This window comes from Oncorhynchus nerka, linkage group LG7 (assembly GCF_034236695.1).
Source record: "Oncorhynchus nerka isolate Pitt River linkage group LG7, Oner_Uvic_2.0, whole genome shotgun sequence".
Lineage (NCBI taxonomy): Eukaryota > Metazoa > Chordata > Actinopteri > Salmoniformes > Salmonidae > Oncorhynchus > Oncorhynchus nerka.
In genome coordinates, this window is record NC_088402.1 from 36,745,815 (window position 1) to 36,766,740 (window position 20,926).

Below are 20,926 nucleotides of genomic sequence, written 5' to 3' on the forward strand. Positions count from 1 at the left end.
ACGGCGCATTTTGGAAAACACACAACACCACTGACCTCAATTTGGACTGCGAGCGGTACCGGAGCGCCAAGTCTAGGTCCAAGAGGCTTCTAAACAGTTTCTACCCCCAAGCCATAAGACTCCTGAACATCTAATCAAATTGCCACCCAGACTATTTGCAATGCCCCCTCTATTAAACCACTGCTACTCTCTGTTGTTATTATCTATGAATAGTCACTTTAATAACTCTACCTACGTGTACATATTACCCCAACTAACTGTATATAGTCCTCAACCCCTGTATATAATCTTGCTATTGTTATTTTACTGCTGCTCTTTAATTACTTTTATTTCTTATTTGTATTTTTTTTTAAACTGCATTGTTGGTTAGGGGCTCGTAAGTGAGCATTTCACTGTAAGGTCTACCTACACCTGTTTTAATCGGCGCATGTGACTCATAAAATTGGATTTGATTTCTTTCTAAACCCCACTTTGTAAGTTACCTATTAGAATGCGACAATAATTTGTGTCGTTCTGGCTTGGACAAGGCTTATAGTCGCTTTAATACTGACTCGTTCTCTGAGGCCCCTTCACCAGCCCTGTAGTCTCACACACACACATACACACCGTAATTAGTGTTGTAATGAGTCCAAATACTAACCTGTGACAGCTCTACCTTGTTATAACTGAACTTCAGTAAAGGCTGCAATGTCAAAAGTTTTTTTTTAAAACAAGCCTATAATAGTTTTTGACAGGCTTGCCTTAGAACTATCATTGGCCTAAACTTTTAACAGCAATTTAGCCTGCACATATGGGTACCCTTATGCCCAGGTAAGTGCTATCAGTCATCTACTGATGGTGTAGGTAGATTAAGGTTTGGTGATGCTGGTCACATTTTCTCAGGAACTGATTGACAGAGGCACAATGTCTATCTTTGAGTAAAGCAGTGGGTTCTCGGTCTTGTTGCTAATGTTTAAACTATGTCTGTAATGTTACTTTTGTTTACTACGTTACTATGCATGTTGACTACCATGAAAATGTGGTTTCCTTCGCCCTCTCCTTCAATTTAAACCATTTTATTCAAATGAAGCCATTTTCCCCAATAATATTCTGTCTTTCCTTCACTATCCTCTCCCTCTCTATCTCTCTCATTTGGGTGGCCCTGGCAACAGCAGGGGCCCCTCTCCCGTCGAGCTGGTCGGTCGGAGCTGTTTGGAATTCCGAGTTCACCCCGGAGCGGATGAGAAGAGGATGTGCGTTCCACCGTCTCCACACATAATCAGACTCCAGAAGCCATCGAGAGAGTTGGGCGCGGGGGGGGTTACTCACACACTGGCACACACACACACACTAAGAAACACGGAGCCTGGTATACAGTGTGAGAGTGTTTTCCAGTTAATGGACACCCGTTATTGTCATGTACGGTAATGTGGTGAGGGATGGAAGCCTCTGGAAAAGCGTGTCTGTGTGTGTGTGTGTGGTCAGGGGTGTGAAGAGTGTAGTATTCAGCACGCGTCATGCGGTATTGCTCCATCAGGGGCGGGACAGGGACCCGGGGCGTATGTAAGGTTCTGCATACAAATCATCAGTGCACACTATAGAGCAGGGATCTCCAGCACTACTGAGTCTGCAGGCTATCACTCCAGTCCTGCAATAACACACCTGATTTAGCCAATCATTGTCCAGACTGTAGAGATCATGAATGTGTTGATTGCGTGTGCGTTGCGTGCTTGTGTGCGGTTGACAGACACTGCTGTACGGCTGCACTGATCACAGCTATAATGAGGCCTCAAGAGCCTCATTATTTCTCCTTTTCTCCTGCGAGTTCTATGTAAAACAACTCAGCAGCAAGGAAAACTGGGAGGTGAACTACACTATACACACTTAGCATAAAGAATGTTCATGCGCTTACAGTAAAAACACTCACATACTGCATTCACAAAAAGCCACCGATGCAAATGCATAAACAACTAAATAAATAAAAGCCCTTAATTATGCATGCCGTTGTCATGGGAATTGTCATAGAAGTTCAATTCGTTTTTTTGTGTGTAAACGGACCAATTTGCTCACTAATAGGTTTAAAGGGACTATATTACAGTGTAGGCTACGGAATACATAGTTGTTTGTGACTGTTCACTTGTTTACTGTAAAGGCAGTCATGTTATATGGCAAGAGCCATTCTGACTTCTGTATGGAGTCAAGTCAGCCTCTAGAATGAGTCATTCTCTAGATCTCACTGACCTCTCCTTGGGTCTATGAATGAATACAGATACTGATGAATACAGATGAATGTCAATGTCTCATTCAACATGATGTGTCTTCCTAACAATGGTGTCAACACACTTGGAAATTCAAGTGAAGTGCAGCTCATATTTATGCGTGTCACATGGGGATGTCTGCCAACTGAAGAGATTCCTCCCACCAGAGTTGTGTTCAAAAGGACACACGGAAAACGAAAGTCTGTGTTCATGTTGGGCAAGTTCTGGCAGCATCTCTCAGTTTCAAAATGTTTCATGACGTTTTCTCCCTACTGAACACGACCCATGTGTCATGTAAAAGGCGGCGGGATTGGCCTGAAACTGAAACAAGAAGCCACACCCACCAATGGACATCCTAATGATTTCACTTCCGGCGCCGACAGAGATGGCCGCCTCGCTTCGCGTTCCTAGGAAACTATGCAGTTTTTTGTTTTTTTCCGTGTTATTTCTTACATTTGTACCCCAGGTAATCTTAGGTTTCATTACATACAGTCGGGAGGACCTACTGAATATAAGAGCAACATCAACGCACCATCATTACGACCAGGAATATGACTATACCGAAGCGGATCTTGTGTTTTGCCTTCCACCCAGGACAATGGATCGGATCCCAGCTGACGAACCAAAACAACGTCGCTGTAAAAGGGGCATATGAAGCGGTCTTCTGGTCAGGCTCCGGAGACGGGCACATCGCGCACCACTCCCTAGCATACTACTCGCCAATGTCCAGTCTCTTGACAACAAGGTTGATGAAATCCGAGAAAGGGTAGCATTCCAGAGAGACATCAGAGACTGTAACGTTCTTTGCTTCACGGAAACATGGCTCACTCGGAGTCGATGCAGCCAGCTGGTTTCTTCATGCATCGCGCCGACAGAAACAAGCATCTTTCTGGTAAGAAGAGGGGCGGGGGCATATGCCTTATGATTAACGAGACGTGGTGTGATCATAACAACATACAGGAACTCAAGTCCTTCTGTTCACCTGAATTAGAACTCCTCACAATCAAATATCGACCGCATTATCTACCAAAGGAATTCTCTTCGATTATAATCACAGCCGTATATATTCCCCCCCAAGCAGACACATCGATGGCCCTGAACAAACTTTATTTGACTCTATGTAAACTGGAAACCACATATCCTGAGGCTGCATTCATTGTAGCTGGGGATTTTAACAAGGCTAACCTGGATCATTGTTATTCTAACTTCCGTGATGCATATAAGGCCCTCCCCCGTCCTCCTTTCAGAATAGCTGACCACGACTCCATTTTGTTGCTTCCAGCCTATAAGACAGAAACTAAAACAAGAAGCTCCCGCGCTCAGGTCTGTTCAATGCTGGTCTGACCAATCTGATTCCACTCTTCAAGACTGCTTCGATCACGTGGATTGGGATATGTTCCGCATTGCGTCCAACAACAACATTGACAAATACGCTGATTCGGTGAGCGAGTTCATTAGAAAGTGCATTGGCAATGTCGTACCCATAGCAACTATTAAAACATTCCCAAACCAGAAACCGTGGATTGTTGGCAGCATTCGCGCAAAACTGAAAGCGTGAACCACTGCTTATAACCAGGGCAAGGTGACCGGAAACATGACCGAATACAAACAGTGTAGCTTTTCCCTCCGCAAGGCTATCAAATCAATCACGGATTACAAAAAGAGAACCAGCCCCATTGCGGACCAGGATGTCTTGCTCCCAGACACACTAAATAACTTCTTTGCCCGCTTTGAGGACAATACAGTGCCACTGACACGGCCCGCTACCAAAACCTGCGGTCTCTCCTTCACTGCAACCGACGTGAGTAAAACATTTAAACGTGTTAACCCTCACAAGGCTGCAGGCCCAGACGGCATCCCCAGCCGCGTCCTCAGAGCATGCGCAGACCAGCTGCCTGGTGTGTTTACGGACATATTCAATCAATCCTTATCCCAGTCTGCTGTTCCCACATGCTTCAAGAGGGCCACCATTGTTCCTGTTCCCAAGAAAGCTAAGGTAACTGAGCTAAACGACTACCGCCCCGTAGAACTCACTTCAGTCATCATGAAGTGCTTTGAGAGACTAGTCAAGGACCATATCACCTCCACCCTACCTGACACCCTAGACCCACTCCAATTTGCTTACCGCCCCAATAGGTCCACAGACGACGCAATCGCAACCACACTGCCCTAACCCATCTGGACAAGAGGAATACCTATGTGAGAATGCTGTACATTGACTACAGCTCAGGATTTAACAACATAGTACCCTCCAAACTCGTCATCAAGCTCGAGACCCTGGGTCTCGACCCCGCCCTGTGCAACTGGGTACTGGACTTCCTGACGGGCCGCCCCTAGGTGGTGAGGGTAGGTAACAACATCTCCACCCCGCTGATCCTCAACACTGGGGCTCCACAAGGGTGCGTTCTGAGCCCTCTCCTGTACTCCCTGTTCACCCACGACTGGATGGCCATGCACGCCTCCAACTCAATCATCAAGTTTGCGGACAACACTACAGTGGTAGGCTTGATTACCAACAACAACGAGACGGCCTACAGGGAGGAGGTGAGGGCCCTCAGAGTGTGGTGTCAGGAAAATAACCTCACACTCAACGTCAACAAAACAAAAGGAGATGATTGTGGACTTCAGGAAACAGCAGAGGGAGCACCCCCCTATCCACATCGATGGGACAGTAGTGGAGAGGGTAGAAAGTTAAGGTCCCCGGCGTACACATCACAGACAAACTGAATTGGTCCACCCACACAGACAGCGTTGTGAAGAAGGCGCAGCAGCAAACAAACTTATACAGATGCACATTGGAGAGCATCCTGTCGGGCTGTATCGCCGCCTGGTACGGCAACTGCTCCGCCCACAACCGTAAGGCTCTCCAGAGGGTAGTGAGGTCTGCACAACGCATCACCGGGGGCCAATTACCTGCCCTTCAGGACACCTACACCACCCGATGTCACAGGAAGACCATAAAGACCATCAAGGACAACAACCACTCAAACCACTGCCTGTTCACCCCGCTATCATCCAGAAGGCAGGCGAGGTCAGTACAGGTGCATCAAAGCAGGGACCGAGAGACTGAAAAACAGTTTCTATCTCAAGGCCATCAGACTGTTAAACAACCACCACTAACATTGAGTGGCTGCTGCCAACATACTGACTCAACTCCAGCCACTTTAATAATGGGAATTGATTGTATCACTAGCCACTTTAAACATTGCCACTTAATATAATGTTTACATACCCTACATTACTCATCTCATATGTATATACTGTACTCTATACCATCTTACCATCTTTATGTAATACATGTATCACTAGCCACTTTAAACTATGCCACTTTTATGTTTACATACCCTACATTACTCATCCCATATGTATATACTGTACTCGATGCCATCTACTGCATCTTGCCTATGCCGTTCTGTACCATCACTCATTCATATATCTTTATGTACATATTCTTATCCCTTTACACTTGTGTGTATAAGGTAGTAGTTGTGGAATTGTTAGGTTAGATTACTCGTTGGTTATTACTGCATTGTCAGAACTAGAAGAACAAGCATTAACATCTGCTAACCATTTGTATGTGACAAATAAAATTTGATTTGATTTGATTCAGATTCACAACTACAGTCTGCCAAGCCACCTTCTTTGGTTACAATCTGTGACTGTGGCCCAAAATCAACCTCAGTGGTCAGGAACAACTACACATAGTCACATTTGCTTAAGGTTACCTAACTCTGTTATAAAGCAAAGATGACAGAGGCCCCAGCTATCGACTACAATAATTCTGCGAGAGATTTTCTCTTGGAAGAAAATGATAGTACAATTTTAAGTTCTCTTCCTTTACTATCAAAAATCAACAGGTTTCAGCATAACAGCCTTCATTAACCGTCATGCACCTTGGCTGAAATTAGTAGCCTGGTAAAACCAGACTGAACACAGCTCTTACAGCTCTCTTGAGTGCAGCATTCAGTCTGGTTTGACCAGGCTAGAACTGGACTGGATGACCCCAGATGCTTGAAGCTGCAGGCGGCCACACCCCGGGCCACCAGTAAGCTGCATGTGCAGGGATTTAGCTTTCGGCCAATATTCATATCCAGCAGTGAAGTCAGCTGGAGGGGCTTAGCAACAGTGCTGGAGGCAAAAATTGGGTCAGGGTTAGCAGGCACTTGTCCAGTTGTGTCACAGACAGGAGGATTTTAACAGCTTGACAAGCCAGACAGAAAAACTAACATGGCCATGAAATGAAGGTGGCAAATACTTGAGGATAAGAATCAGGGTAGAATTCAAAGGTAACAGGAAGAGAGAGGGAAATGGGCAGGAGAGAAAGGGGAGAAGAAATGGTGAATGAAAGAGAGAGAGTCAGGAAATGCGGTATGAATGAGTGGTGACTTTGGCTGCTAACGGAGAGACAACCAGTGAGACAAAGGATCCATAGCTAGAGCCCAGACGGAGAGTCGAGAGCAAGCGTGCCAGACAAACAGACTTTTGGGACATTTCTGAAGAGTGACAGTCACTTCCATGCCAGCCTTGGGAATTCAGAACAGCAGACACTTGTCTGTGTACCGCAGGGCATACCTCACGGCTAAACCATTTAGTCATTTTATCGTCAATAAAATCAGTTACTGGCATCTTGTCCTGCTTTCCCTTTTCTCTTCCTCCTTTTCCTCCCAGAGGCAATGTTTTACCTTTTCCCACCGTCTATTTCTTAATCTCTCTCTTCCTCTCGTCCACTCACTGTATCTCCATAGTGTCTACAGTAGCTGCCCACACCCACTCACTCCCCCTCTAGACAAAGACTCGACCACCCCCCCTACACCATTGATCATCTTTAAAGCACAGCTGTGAAGCTCTCGTTGCCTAGACACATCCCCTGAGAGACAGACACAGAGAGACAGACACAGAGAGAGACACAGACCAAAATGGTCAAGGTCTAAATGAAATAAAACCTTGAGTGAGTTCACATCTCGATAGCAATACTGAAGGCGAAATCCAGGATTTCAAAAGGAACAAAATGCGTGAAAGAACAAGTGTGTGTACACGTGTCTGTGCATACGCAGGAGGCGTCCATTATTAATAGACTGCAGTAAATTGTTAATCACGAGCAATGATTCTATTGTCTGATTCATACGCGAGGAGGCGAGCGGGGAAGTGTGGGACTGTGTAGGAATGTGTCACGTCCTGACCTTAGTTCCTTTTTTATATCTCTATTTAAGTTTGGTCAGGGCGTGAGTTGGGGTGGGCATTCTATGTTTTGTGTTCTATGTTTTCCATTTCTATGTGTTTGGCCTGGTATGGTTCCCAAACTTAGGCAGCCTGTTTTTCCCACTTGAGTTGTGGGTAGTTGTTATCTGTCTCTGTGTCTCTACCAGACAGGACTGTTTCGGTTATGCTTTTGTTTACTTTGTGTTTCAGTGTTCAGTTATCGAATAAATCTAACATGGACACTTACCATGCTGCATCTTGGTCCTCTCCTTCCAACAGCCATTACAGAACTACCCACCAAAAAAGGACCAAGCAGCGTGGTCACCAGGAGCAGCGTGGAATGGACTCATGGACATGGGAGGACATTCTGGACGGGAAGGGTTCATCAACATGGGATGAGATCCTGGCTGGAAGGGATCGCCTCGCATGGGAACAGGTGGAGGCAGCCAGGAGAGCGGAGGTAGCAGGTAAAGGGAGCCAGCGCTTTGAGGGAACACGGCTGGCAAGGAAGCCGGAGAGGCAGCCCAAAAAAAAAATATTGGGGGGGGACACGGGGAGTGTGGCTAAGTCAGGTAGGAGACCTGAGCCAAATCCCCGTGCTTACCGTGGCGAGAGGTTGACCGGACAGGCACCGTGTTATGCCGTAAGGCGCACGGTGTCCCCAGTGCGCAGGCATAGCCCGGTGCGCTACATCGCAGCTCCTCGTATCGGCCGGGCTAGAGTGGGCATCGAGCCAGGAGCTATGAAGCCGGCTCAGCGCATCTGGTCTCCAGTGCGTCTCCTCGGCCCGGGGTATATGCCACCAGCCCTACGCACGGTGTCCCCGGTTCACCAGCACAGCCCAGTGCGGTCTGTTCCACCCCGCCGCACATGCCGGGCTTCGGGGAGTATCCAGCCAGGACAGGTTGTGCAGGCTCTGTGCTCAAGGCCTCCAATGTGCCTCCACGGTCCGGTCCATCCGGTGCCTCCTCCACGCACCAGGCTGTCTCTCTCCTGTCCAGCGCTTCCAGTCTCCCTCCTGTCCAGCGCTTCCAGAGTCTCCCTCCTGTCCAGCGCTTCCAGAGTCTCCCTCCTGTCCAGCGCTTCCAGAGTCTCCCTCCTGTCCAGCGCTTCCAGAGTCTCCCTCCTGTCCAGCGCTTCCAGAGTCTCCCTCCTGTCCAGCGCTTCCAGAGTCTGGGGCGGTGTGTCACAGATACACATATATTGATAGCAAAGGGTTTAAACACTGTTTCCCATGCTTGTTCAATGAACCATAAACAATTATTGAACATGCACCTGTGGAACGGTCATTAAGACACTAACAGCTTACAGACAGTAGGCAATTAAGGTCACAGTTATGAAAACTTAGGACACTAAAGAGGCCTTTCTACTGACTCTGAAAAACACAAAAAGAAAGATGCCCAGGGTCCCTGCTCATCTGTGTGAATGTGCCTTAGGCATGCTGCAAAGAGTCGTAAGGACTGCAGATGTGGCCAGGGTAATAAATTGCAATGTACGTACTGTGAGACGCCTAAGACAGGCGAGACAGGATGGACAGCTGATTGTCCTCGCAATGGCAGACCACGTGTAACAACACCTGCACAGGATCGGTACATCCGAACATCACACCTACGGAACAGGTACAGGATGGCAACAACAACTGCCCGAGTTACACAAGGTATGCAAAATCCCTCCATCAGTGCTGAGACTGTCCGCAAGAGGCTGAGAGAGGCTGGACTGAGGGCTTGTAGGCCTGTTGTAAGGCAGGTCCTCACCAGACATCACCGGCAACAACGTCGCCTATGGGCACAAACCCACCGTCGCTGGACCAGACAGGACTGGCAAAAAGTGCTCTTCACTGACAAGTCACAGTTTTGTCTCACCAAGGGTGATGCTCAGATTTGCGTTTTCCGTCGAAGGAATGAGCGTTACACCGAGGCCTGTACTATGGAGCGGGATTGATTTGAAGGTGGAGGGTCCGTCATAGTCTGAGGTGGTGTGTCACAGCATCATCGGACTGAGCTTGTTGTCATTGCAGGCAATCTCAACACTGTGCATTACAGTGGTATCCTTCCTGCAGGCTCATCCTGACATGACCCTCCAGCATGACAATGCCACCAGCTATACTGCTCGTTCTGTGTGTGATTTCCTGTAAGACGGGAATGTCCGTGTTCTGCCATGGCCAGCGAAGAGCCCGGATCTCAATCCCATTGAGCACGTCAGGGACCTGTTGGATCAGAGGTGAGGGCTAGGGCCATTCCCCCCAGAAATGTCTGGGAACTTGCAGGTGCCTTGGTGGAAGAGTGGGATAACATCTCACAGCAATAACTGCAAATCTGGTGAGGTCCATGAGGAGGAGATGCACTGCAGTACTTAATGCAGCTGGTGGCCACACCAGATACTGACTGTTACTTTTGATTTTGACCCCCCCCTTTGTTCAGGGACACATTATTCAATTTCTGTTAGTTACATGTCTGTGGAATTTATTCAGTTCATATCTCAGTTGTTGAATCTTGTTATGTTCATACAAATATTTACACATGTTTAGTTTGCTGAAAATAAACGCTGTTGAAAGTGAGAGGACGTTTATTTTTTTGCTGAGTTTACTTTATGAATGCATTGTCACAAATCAACGTGCAGTTTCTAGCCAACTAGCCTGCTAATATTAGCTTTACCAGCCTGCTAACATTACCTTAGCACTGAATCAGTCAGCCATTTTAAAATTGTAGTCATTTAGCGGACGCTCTTATCCAGAGCGACTTACAGAAGCAATTAGGGTTAAGTGCTTTGCTCAAGGGCAGATGGTCCAATTGTTCGCCTAGTTGGCTCAGGGATTTGAACCAACGCTCTTAACCGCTAGGCTACCTGCAAAATAGATAGCACGCAAGCACTAAGCTATCTGGATTCTGAGGTGGGAAAAGTTACAAAACTCCCGTAGCCTACTTAACAGAGAACATGCCAAAAGTTGACAAAACAAAAAGGAGAACAGACGAGGTACTACACCATTAGTGCAAGCAGGTATGATTTTCGCTTTCATTGAGCCCACAGCAATAAAGCACCAGAGCCTGCCGTGCTAGTGTTTCCACTAGATAACACAGCCACAAAGACTGTGACTAGCATGAGGTGTGGCTAACGTTAGCCAGCTTGAGCTAGCTAGCTTAAACTCTGTAGCACAAAGTTATCCGGAAATAAGTCAATAAATATGAAACAACTAGGGATGCTAAATTCCTGGAACTTTCAACAAATTCCCTTGTTTTCCAGAAATTGTGGTTGGAGGATTCCAGGATTTTCTGCTTATTCTCTCCTGATTCCAGAAATCTCCAACCGGGATTTCGGGAAAACCAGGGAATTTATTGAAAGTTCCCCGAATTTGGCAACCCTAGTAATAACCCCCCCCAAAATTACTATGTTTGTACTTATAGGTAACCAGGTAGTGACTAAAACTAAGTTACTAAGTCTTTGACCACACTGTGTTGTTACATTGTTGAGTAAAAACTCATGTTTCCTACCCTTTAAGTGGCAAACCGTCCCGCTCAGGAGTGACCGCTAACTTCCTGAAAGGTGACGTCAAGGTGCATGGAAACATTACATTCTGAAGTACCTCCACTACACAGAGTCATGTGTCTCGAGAATTTTTCAAATAACCCAAACACTCATTCAAACGTTCTTGTAAGCAATCTCTTTTCCCTCTTACACGTACAACATATATCACACAGTAAGACATTAACAAAGACGAAACATCTGCAAACATCCATCTCCCCTACTGCCATCAACACGCCGAGGTAAATCACTGCTGCTCAGCTTCACAGGATTAAGCTAAAAGACTATCTAAACCACCTTTCACAAAACGTTAGCTTCCTCTGTGTGTGTTTCTTCATCCTGAAATCTCAGTGAACATGAGTAATACAGACAGACATCTTGTCCCGAGGTGGATTGTGCTGTATTTCACCACTGGGTGAGAAAGGGGCTTGTCACTCTGACAGCAGTCACTGTGGCATTAAATCACAAGCGCTGTTCCGGCTAGGCCGGACACACTGCAGAGAGAAGGTACAGAGAGAGATGGAGGGGAGGGAGGGAGGGGAAGAGAGGTGAGGAGGGTAGGACTGTGTGTCACTGTCAGCTCACCCCTTCATCCAGGCTAGTCTGCCTCAGTGAGACATGTATCCCCAAAGAGACAAAGAAAGGCAATAACATAAGGGTACTGTGCTCCCGAGTGGCGCAGCAGTCTAACATGCTGACCACACCGCTCGCAACTTTACACATACGTGCTAGTCAATCATCGCACCCGCTCGCCTCAGTGAGCGTCTGCGTGGCCAGGTGCCAAAATAGAAATAGGTTCTATTTGTGAGGCTCAATGCGCTGCAAGTCTGCCCTCTCCCATCTCCTCATTGGTTTTAAAGAGCATATACCCACGTGCCATCTCCTCATTGGTGTTTAGGAGCATATACCCACATGGGTGATTGAAAGATGAACTGACGTCTACACGCCAGTCGGATGTAGTAATGCACTGTAAAGTTGGTTGCCAACCGCCATATAAAGTCCAAAGAAGTTAAAAAGAAGCCTGAGGAAGGAGGAGAGATGTCGAGAAAGGAATTCGGTTTACCGTTTTATCTGTGGATTAATTGTCGGAGTAGAGGACCTTGTGCATTTCAGGTAAAATAACAACCCAATGTTTATATCCCAGGACAACAGCAAGCTAGCTAGCTAAATTGCCATAAATGTTTAATGCTTTTCGACCAGTCCCCAAATTAATAGAATCGGTTCAGAGTTTGTTTTGATATTTCAACCTGCATGTCATGATCGTGTTTGGTGTGGGGGTACAAAATCAACATGCGCACGATCGCGCATGCACGCATCCAGTTTGGTCAGCATGTAAGGCACTGCATCTCAGTGCCAGAGGCGTCACTAGAAACCCTGGTTCGATCCCGGGCTGTATCACAACCAACCGTGATTGGGAGTCCTATAGGGCACAATTGGCCCAGCATCGTCCAGGATAGGGGAGGGTTTGGCCGGAGTAGGCCATCATTGTAAATAAGAATTTGTTCTTAACTGACTTGCCTAGTTAAATGAAGGTTAAATAAAACAATTAAATGCCAAATAAGTACACCAATAAGAATAAGATTCTTCAAAGTAGCCACCCTTTGCTTTGATGACAGCTTTACACACTCTTGGCATTCTCTCAACCAGCTTCATAAGGTAGTCACCTGGAATGCATTTTAATTAGTATGTGTGCCTTATTAAAAGATCAGTTGTGGAATTCCTTTCCTTCTTAATACATTTGGGCCAATCGGTTGTGTTGTGACAAGGTAGGGGTGGTACACAGAAGATATATTATTTGGTAAAATACCAAGTTTGAGCAAGAACAGCTCAAATAAGCAAAGAGAAATGACAGTCCATCATTGCTTTAAGACATGAAGGTCAGTCAATCCGGAAAAGTGCAGTTGCAAAAACCATCAAGCACTATGATGAAACTGGCTCACACGAGGAACGCCACAGGAAAGGAAGACCCAGAGTTACCTCTGCTGCAGAAAATAAGTTAATTAGTGTTAACAGCCTCAGAAATCGGCAATTAACTGCACCTCAGATTGACTTCAAAGAGTTCAAGTAACAGACACATCTCAACATCAAATGTTCAGAGGAGACTGCGTGAATCAGGACTTCATGGTCAAAGAAACCACTACTAAAGGACACCAATAAGAAGACGAGACTTGCTTGGGCTAATAAATACAAGCAATGGACATTATCCAGGTGGAAATCTATCCTTTGGACTGATGAGTCCAAATTTAGATTTTTGGTTCCAACCGCTGTGTCTTTGTGAGACGCAGAGTAGGTGAACGGATGATTTCCGCATGTGTGGGTTCCACCGTGAAGCATGGAGGAGATGGTGGGATGGTGTGTGGGTGCTTTGCTGGTAACACTGCCAGTGATTTACTTAGAATTCAAGGCACACTTAACCAGCATGGCTACCGCAGCATTCTGCAGCGATACGCCATCCCATCTGGTTTTCGCTTAGTGGGACTATCATTTGTTTTTCCACACGGCAATGACCCAACACACCTCCAGGCTGTGTAAGGGCTATTTGACCAAGAAGGAGAGTGATGGAGTGCTATATCAGATGACCTGGCCTCCACAATTACCCGACCTTAACCCAATTGATATGGTTTGGAATGAGTTGGCCCGCAGAGTGAAGGAAAAGCATCCAACAAGTGCTCAGCATATGTGGGAACTCCTTCAAGACTGCTGTTGGAAAAGCATTCCAGGTGAAGCTGGTTGAGAGAGTACCAAGAGTGTACAAAGCTGTCATCCACACAAAGGCTGGCTCCTTTGAAGAATCTCAAATATAAAATATATTTCGATTTTTTAACACTTTTTTGGTTACTACATGATTCCATGTGTTATTTCATAGTTTTGATTTCTTCACTATTATTCTACAATGTAGAAAGTAGTTAAAAAAAAAAGGAAAACCTTGAATGAGTAGGTGCGTCCAAACTTTTGACTGACTGGTACTGTGTGTGTGTGTGTGTGTGTGTGTGTATATATATTTATTTATTTTCTCGTGGATTTGAATATATAATCTTGAAGCCCGTTCAAAACGGTATGGGACTGGATACGGAAGTAAAGCAGAAGGGGTCATCACTTTCATATTATATTTTCCAGAACAGTTACTGCAAGTATAGGGGATGCATAACCAGACCAGCTCAGTACAACTTGTTTTGGCTCAGCTCAGTAGTGTGAAAATCCTTAAGGTGGGGTAAACTGCAGCTGTTCCCTCCAGCTTTGGCACTGGGCTCAACTCGGAGGGAAAATCCACCCATGAATCAAAACAAAAGCAATGAAAGTTGCTCTGGGAGATAGTTATCTGTTAAGGAGAGGAATTATGCTAATATGAATTTAACAATGCAGATAAATTGATAATCAAGAGAAGATATAACAGAGAGTCCTTTTGTTGGTGTAATTAGACCCCACGCCCTCACTGAGGAGCTGCTCCAACACTCCAGACACAAACAAACAACATTAGCACCTCTACCCTTCACTGAACACACAAAACAATCTCTACAGGAGGTATTTTATTTTCATAGACAATTCGGTTTGGAAAAGAGGAGGAGAGTTTGAATGTGTCTTACTAATTTTGTCAATGTGATGTGTCTCATCCTGTCCTGTTAGTTGTCTGCACTGGTTGTTGTGTAATCGATTGTTGAGTAATTGCAGGTGTAAACCATATATTTATACAGTAGGCTAAATATATGCATGTGACTGGGTGTAGTTAGTTTTTGAAATCTTTGTCCACTCATTCTCTTAATAATAACATATTCTGCACAGAGTTAAGCCCCATAGTTAATGCTTTAACTCTGACATGGGAGCATTGTGCACTAGGCTATTGGCAAAACATCCATCAATGCTTCCCACCATCCCACGGTGACTTAACTAGATTACAATGACCACGCAAATTAATTGCCCAGCGAGTGAGGTTTTTGGGCACCATCCACCCTGCCCAAATGTTCTGTTACGCTATGGACAAAGGGTCCAGTTCAGCAATTCGGATCGATATTCTTTCAAATAAGAGAAGACCGGGCAGTCGTGCACAGTTGATGCCAAGCCTCAAGAATAGATTGAACGTCATCATCCTCTCTAACCCACACACACAGTCAAAAGCCATTCGAGAAGGATGGAGAAGTGCCTTTCAAACGGGTCTCACCTTTAACAATAAACCTGTACCGCGCACGAGATTAACCAGAAGTCAATATATATTGGTTTATATATAAAATGTCAAAAGGCACATTTTCATTCAGTCCATATCCCCTGCCAACATTCCTCCTGCAAGACAAAATATGACGAAGCAATAGTGGCTACCGCCGGAAACTAACGCACGCATGACCATACATTTTCATGTATAGGCCTATTTGTAATCCCAACAAATTAAACATAGACAACAGGCCTATGCTCAATTTTTAAATGATTAGAATCGTTGACACTGTCGAGGCCTTGATAGGTCTGTGTTCTCCCCTCTGAACATTGTTGATTAAAAAAAATACATACTCCCTAAATCCACATAGTTTAAAGAGGCTTCCCATATTCTAGGGGTCTTTTTTATGTCTTCCTGCTATTGGTTCAAAGCGACTGTATTTAATTATCAGAATAACATCACTGTAGGAGATAAGACTCACAAAAAGGAATCAACAATGTAGGCTACACGTCACTCGTATCGTTTTAAATGTGAAATCGACGTGTGCCATTTAATTTCAAACATTAAATGAATTGAATATAGTACAAAAAACGAGACTAAACAACGAATGTAGCCCCTGGAGTATTTCAGCCTTGTTAGGCCAACAAGACACCATTTAGAATCTGAGAACCTGAGAAACACTCTTTTTTTTCGGTTAGCCTAAAACAGTTGTCTGGCATGTTATTTACATTTACATTACATTTAAGTCATTTAGCAGACGCTCTTATCCAGAGCGACTATTTATCATGAGGAAAAACATTTAATAAGATGTCTTACCATATGCTGGTCTTAAATTGGTTATCTCAGCCATTTTGGGGTTCAAAAGGCTGTTGTCCCCCCCCAAAATTAAAATAACAACAAATTAAACTCGCAGGCTTCTAATTTATTTCCATTAATGATATTGTCCCTACGCTTTTTCTTTAGGTCAGTAGGCTATATCAGCCGGGCGATGAGGCGACGATGTTTGACGGTCGTATTTTCCTCAGTCCGAAATTATTGTTGTGATTCAGTGGCTTCTCAAGGATGCTCTAGCAATTGCGCTTGCTTCAGCACACTCCTGTCTCGAGCTCAAGTCGGGTGCGGTTGCTGAGCAAGACGGCAACAACCAGCCTTGAGGACCCCCCCTGACAACCGTGAGTTTAAGGGAGAATGTTCTTGATTCCTCGCATACTCTCTTCTCGCCTCTTTAACAAAACCCATTGGACGAAAAGGTCAGAGGGGCGGGACCTCTGACCTTCTCATCCAATGGGTTTTGTTAAAGAGGCAAAACGATAGGGTTTAAGGAATTAAGGAAACTCAAATGAGATTCTCCCTTGGAAATGTCTGGTTGCGAGATCCAATCATATCACCCTTTGCTACCACGAAGTTACCGATAATTGCCCTCACCAACCAACCAGAGACAGCAACGCTACCAAGAATTGGCGAATGAGAACAAAGCAGTGGCATTGGCCAATGGGGATAGGGCTAGGGCAGGACACAGAAAAGGAGCATCTGTCCTTATAACTTTTTTTTGGACTAGTGAAATACAACTTTTTCACAGTATAGTAACCAACTTGGAAAAAATGAATTGATAAGTTGACGTACTTTTATTTTTTAACCCCTACAGATGTTGGATCTTAACTTGATTACTCTTTTGCCACTGAGAATTTTCCTGTTGCGTCAGGAAATTCAAATGAGCCTCATGATTAGTTGACTATAGCTCAGCGTTCAACACCATAGTGCCCACGAAGCTCATCACTAAGCTAAAGATCCTGGGACAAAACAACTCCCTCTGCAACTGGATCCTGGACTTCCTAACAGGCCACCCCCAGGTGGTAAAGGTTGGCAATAACACATCTGCCATGCTGATCCTCAACACTGGGGCCCTTCAGGGGTGTGTACTTAGTCCCCTCCTGTACTCCCTGTTCACCCACGACTGCGTGGCCAAACACGACTCCAACACCATCATTAAGTTTGCTGATGACACAACAGTGGTAGGCCTGATCACCGACAACGATGAGACAGCCTATAGGAAGCAGGTCAGAGAACTGGCAGTGTGGTGCCAGGACAACAAACTCTCCCTCAATGTGAGCAAGACAAAGGAGCTGATCATGGACTACAGAAAAAGGCAGGCCGAACAGGCCCCCATTAACATCAACGGGGCTGTAGTGGAGCGGGTCGAGAGTTTCAAGTTCCTTGGTGTCCACATCACCAACAATCTATCATGGTCCAAACACACCAAGACAGTTGTGAAGAGGGCACGACAAAACCTTTTCCCCCCCAGGAGACTGAAAAGATTTGGCATATGTCCCCAGATCCTCAAAAAGTTCAACAGCTACACCATCGAGAGCATCCTGACCAGTTGCACCACTGCCTGGTATGGCAACTGCTCGGCATCTGACCGTACAATAAGGCGCTACAGAGGGTAGTGCGTACGGCCCAGTACATCACTGTGGCCAAGCTCCCTGCAATCCAAGACCTATATAATAGGCGGTGTCAGAGGAAAGCCCATAAAATTGTCAGAGACTCCAGTCACCTAAGTCATACACTTTTCTCTGCTACTGCACGGCAAGCAATACCGGAGCACCAAGTCTAGGACCAAAGGCTCCTTAACAGCTTCTATCCCCAAGCCATAAGACTGCTGAACAACTAATCAAATGGCTACCGGACTATTACATTGACCCCCCCTCCATTTGTTTTGTACACTGCTGCTACTCGCTGTTTATTATCTATGCATAGTCACTTCACCCCTACCTACATGTACAAATGACCTCTAACCGGTACACCCGCACACTGACTCAGTACCGGTACTCCCTGTATATAGCCTCATTATTGTCATGTTATTGTGTTACTTTTTATTATTTTTTACTTTAGTTTATTTGGTAAATATTTTCTTCACTCTTATTGAACTGCACTGTTGGTTAAGGGCTTGTTGTATTCGGCACATGTGACAAATAAAGTTAGATTTGATTTGATTTCCTGACAATGAGCAGTTCGCTTTCTCCATGCGGAGGCAGTTGAGTCATTGGGATCAGGCCTGCTATCAAAATAATATTCTCTCACTCGCTCAAAACGCTAGGCCTAGGTTCTATTCCTGCAAGATTCAAATGTACAAAAATGGATCTGAAATGCCATACACATCAACAACCTTGTTTTATATAGTTTAATAACACAAGATAGATATTGGTCTCCCCTAGGCTACGACATACAAGTGTGGAGTGTGTCCTAAGGTTATGAATGAACAGTCAAAATTGAATTCAATCATGGCCTGGGGTAGTCTAGCAGTTAGGGCTGCTACCTTCAAAGTCCATATATAGGACTACTCTGTCGGTTCGTTTCACGCTTATGATGTACATTTAACAAAAATATAAAAGCAACAATTTCAAAGATTTTTCTGAGTTAGAGTTCATATAAGGAAATCAGTCAAATTAAATAAATAAATTAGGTCCTAATCTATGGATTTCACATGACTGGGAATACAGATATGCATCTGTTGGTCGCAAATACTTGAACAAAAAGACTTAGACTCAGTGGACAGATAGTAGTTGTCATTAAGTCTGTAAAAATACGTTACCTGGTTCTATTCATTCTGCTCTGGTCCAGAACTCTCCTGCCTATTACACTCATAGACTACTACCAACACCAAAGGCACGTTTGTATTGCTGTGCATGTGTGTTTCAACCCAAAAAGTCAATTTAATCATGTAGTGAGTGTTTTCATGTGCAGGTGGTTAAAGGTGTGGGAGAGGCACGTGGGGAAGATCTCAATTGCATACTCCATGTGTCCTCTCTCTGTAGAGAGTATGCCATTGAGATCTTCCCAGCTAACAATTCTACCTGTAATGTTCTCCTGTTTGAGTGTCCAGTTTTCCGTTAGTTAGGTGAACATTATATGTATAGTACCAGTTAAAAGTTTGGACACAACTACCCATTCAAGAGTTTTTCTTTATTTTAACTATTTTCTACATTGTAAAATAATAGTGAAGACATCAAAACTATGAAATAACATATATGGAATCATGTCGTAACCAAAAAAAGTGTTAAACAAATCAAAATGCATTTTATATTTGAGATTATTCAAAGTAGCCACCCTTTGCCTTGATGACAGCTTTGCACACTCTTGGCATTCTCTCAACCAGCTTCATGAGGTAGTCACCTGGAATATATTTAAATTAATTTGTAGAATTTATTTCCTTCTTAATGCATTTGAGCCAATCAGTTGTGTTGTGACAAGGTAGGGTGGTATACAGAATATAGCCCTATTTGGTCAAATTCAAAGTTCTTATTATGGCAAGAACAGCTCAAATAAGCAAAGAGAAAAGACAGTTCATCATTACTTTAAGACATGAAGGTCAGTCAATCCAGAAAATGTCAAGAACTTTCAAGAAAGTTTCTTCAAGTCCAATCGCAAAAAACATCAAGTGCTATGATGAAACTGGCTCTCACCACAGGACAAGAAGTCCCAGAGTTACCTCTGCTGCAGAGGTAAGTTAATTAGTTACCAGCCTCAGAAATCGGCAATTAACTTCACCTCAGATTGCAACTCATAGAGTTCAAGTAACAGACACATTCAGTCTTCCCAGCCTGGTGCAGGTCTACAATTTTGTTTCTGGTGTCCTTTGACAGCTCTTTGGTCTTGGCCATAGTGGAGTTTGGAGTGTGACTGTTGGAGGTTGTGGACAGGTGTCTTTTATACTGATAACAAGTTCAAACAGGTGCCATTAATACAGGTAACGAGTGGAGGACAGAGGAGCCTCTTAGAGAAGAAGTACAGGTCTGTGCGAGCCAGAAATCTTGCTTGTTTGTAGGTGACCAAATACTTATTTTCCACCATAATTTGCAAATAAATTCATTAAAAATCCTACAATGTGATTTTCTGGATATTTTTTCTCATTTTGTTTGTCATAGTTGAAGTGATGAAAATTACAGGCCTCTCTCATATTTTTAAGTGGGAGAACTTGCACAATTGGTGGCTGACTAAATACTTTTTTTGCCCCACTGTACACCTTAGCCAAATACATTTAATCTCAGTTTTTCACAATTCCTGACATTTAATCCTGGTAAAAATTCCCTGTCTTAGGTCAGTTAGGATCACCACTTTCTTTTAAGAATGTGAAATGTAAGAATAATAGTGGAGAGAATGATTTATTTCAGCTTTCATCACATTCCCATTGGGTCAGAGGTTTACATACGCTCAATTAGTATTTGGTAGCATTGTCTTTAAATTGTTTAATTTGGATCAAACGTTTCAGGTAGCCTTCCACAAGTTTCCCACAATAAGTTGCGTGAATTTTGTCCCATTCCTCCTGACAGAGCTGGTGTAACTGAGTCAGGTTTGTTGGCCTCCTTGATCGCACATGCTTTTTCAGTTCTGCCCCCAAATTTTCTATGGGATTGAGGTCAGGGCTTTGTGATGCCCACTTCAATACCTTGACTTTGTTGTCCTTAAGCCATTTTGCCACAACTTTGGAAGTATGCTTTGGGTCATTGTCCATTTGGATGACCCATTTGAGACCAAGCTTTAACTTCCTGACTGATGTCTTGAGATGTTGCTTCAATATATCCACATAATTGTCCTACCTCATGATGCCATCTATTTTGTGAAGTGCATCAGTCCCTCCTGCAGCAAAGCACCCCCACAACATGATGCTGCCACCCCCGTGCTTCACGGTTGGGATAATGTCGGAGAACCTTGGACGGCCCTCAAACCAAGGGCTCAGTTTCTTGCAGGGCAGGCGGAGTGGGAGGTGCCTGATAGAAAGCCAGACACGATCCCCAGGGATGAACACAGGGGTCGCATTGCGGGGGTG

General features: G+C 44.6%; 1 protein-coding gene across 1 annotated transcript in view; it reads right to left on the bottom strand.

Annotated features, from left to right (window-relative positions):
* The window catches only part of LOC115132733 (synaptotagmin-11-like), a 29,478-nt gene extending 13,202 nt beyond the window's left edge, over positions 1–16,276 (bottom strand). Inside the window, exon 1 of the mRNA XM_029665463.2 lies at positions 15,916–16,276. Coding sequence (XP_029521323.1) covers positions 15,916–15,949 — 34 coding nt within the window. The 5' untranslated portion in view covers positions 15,950–16,276. The remainder of the gene's footprint in view (positions 1–15,915) is intronic.
* Positions 16,277–20,926: the final 4,650 nt, after the last annotated feature.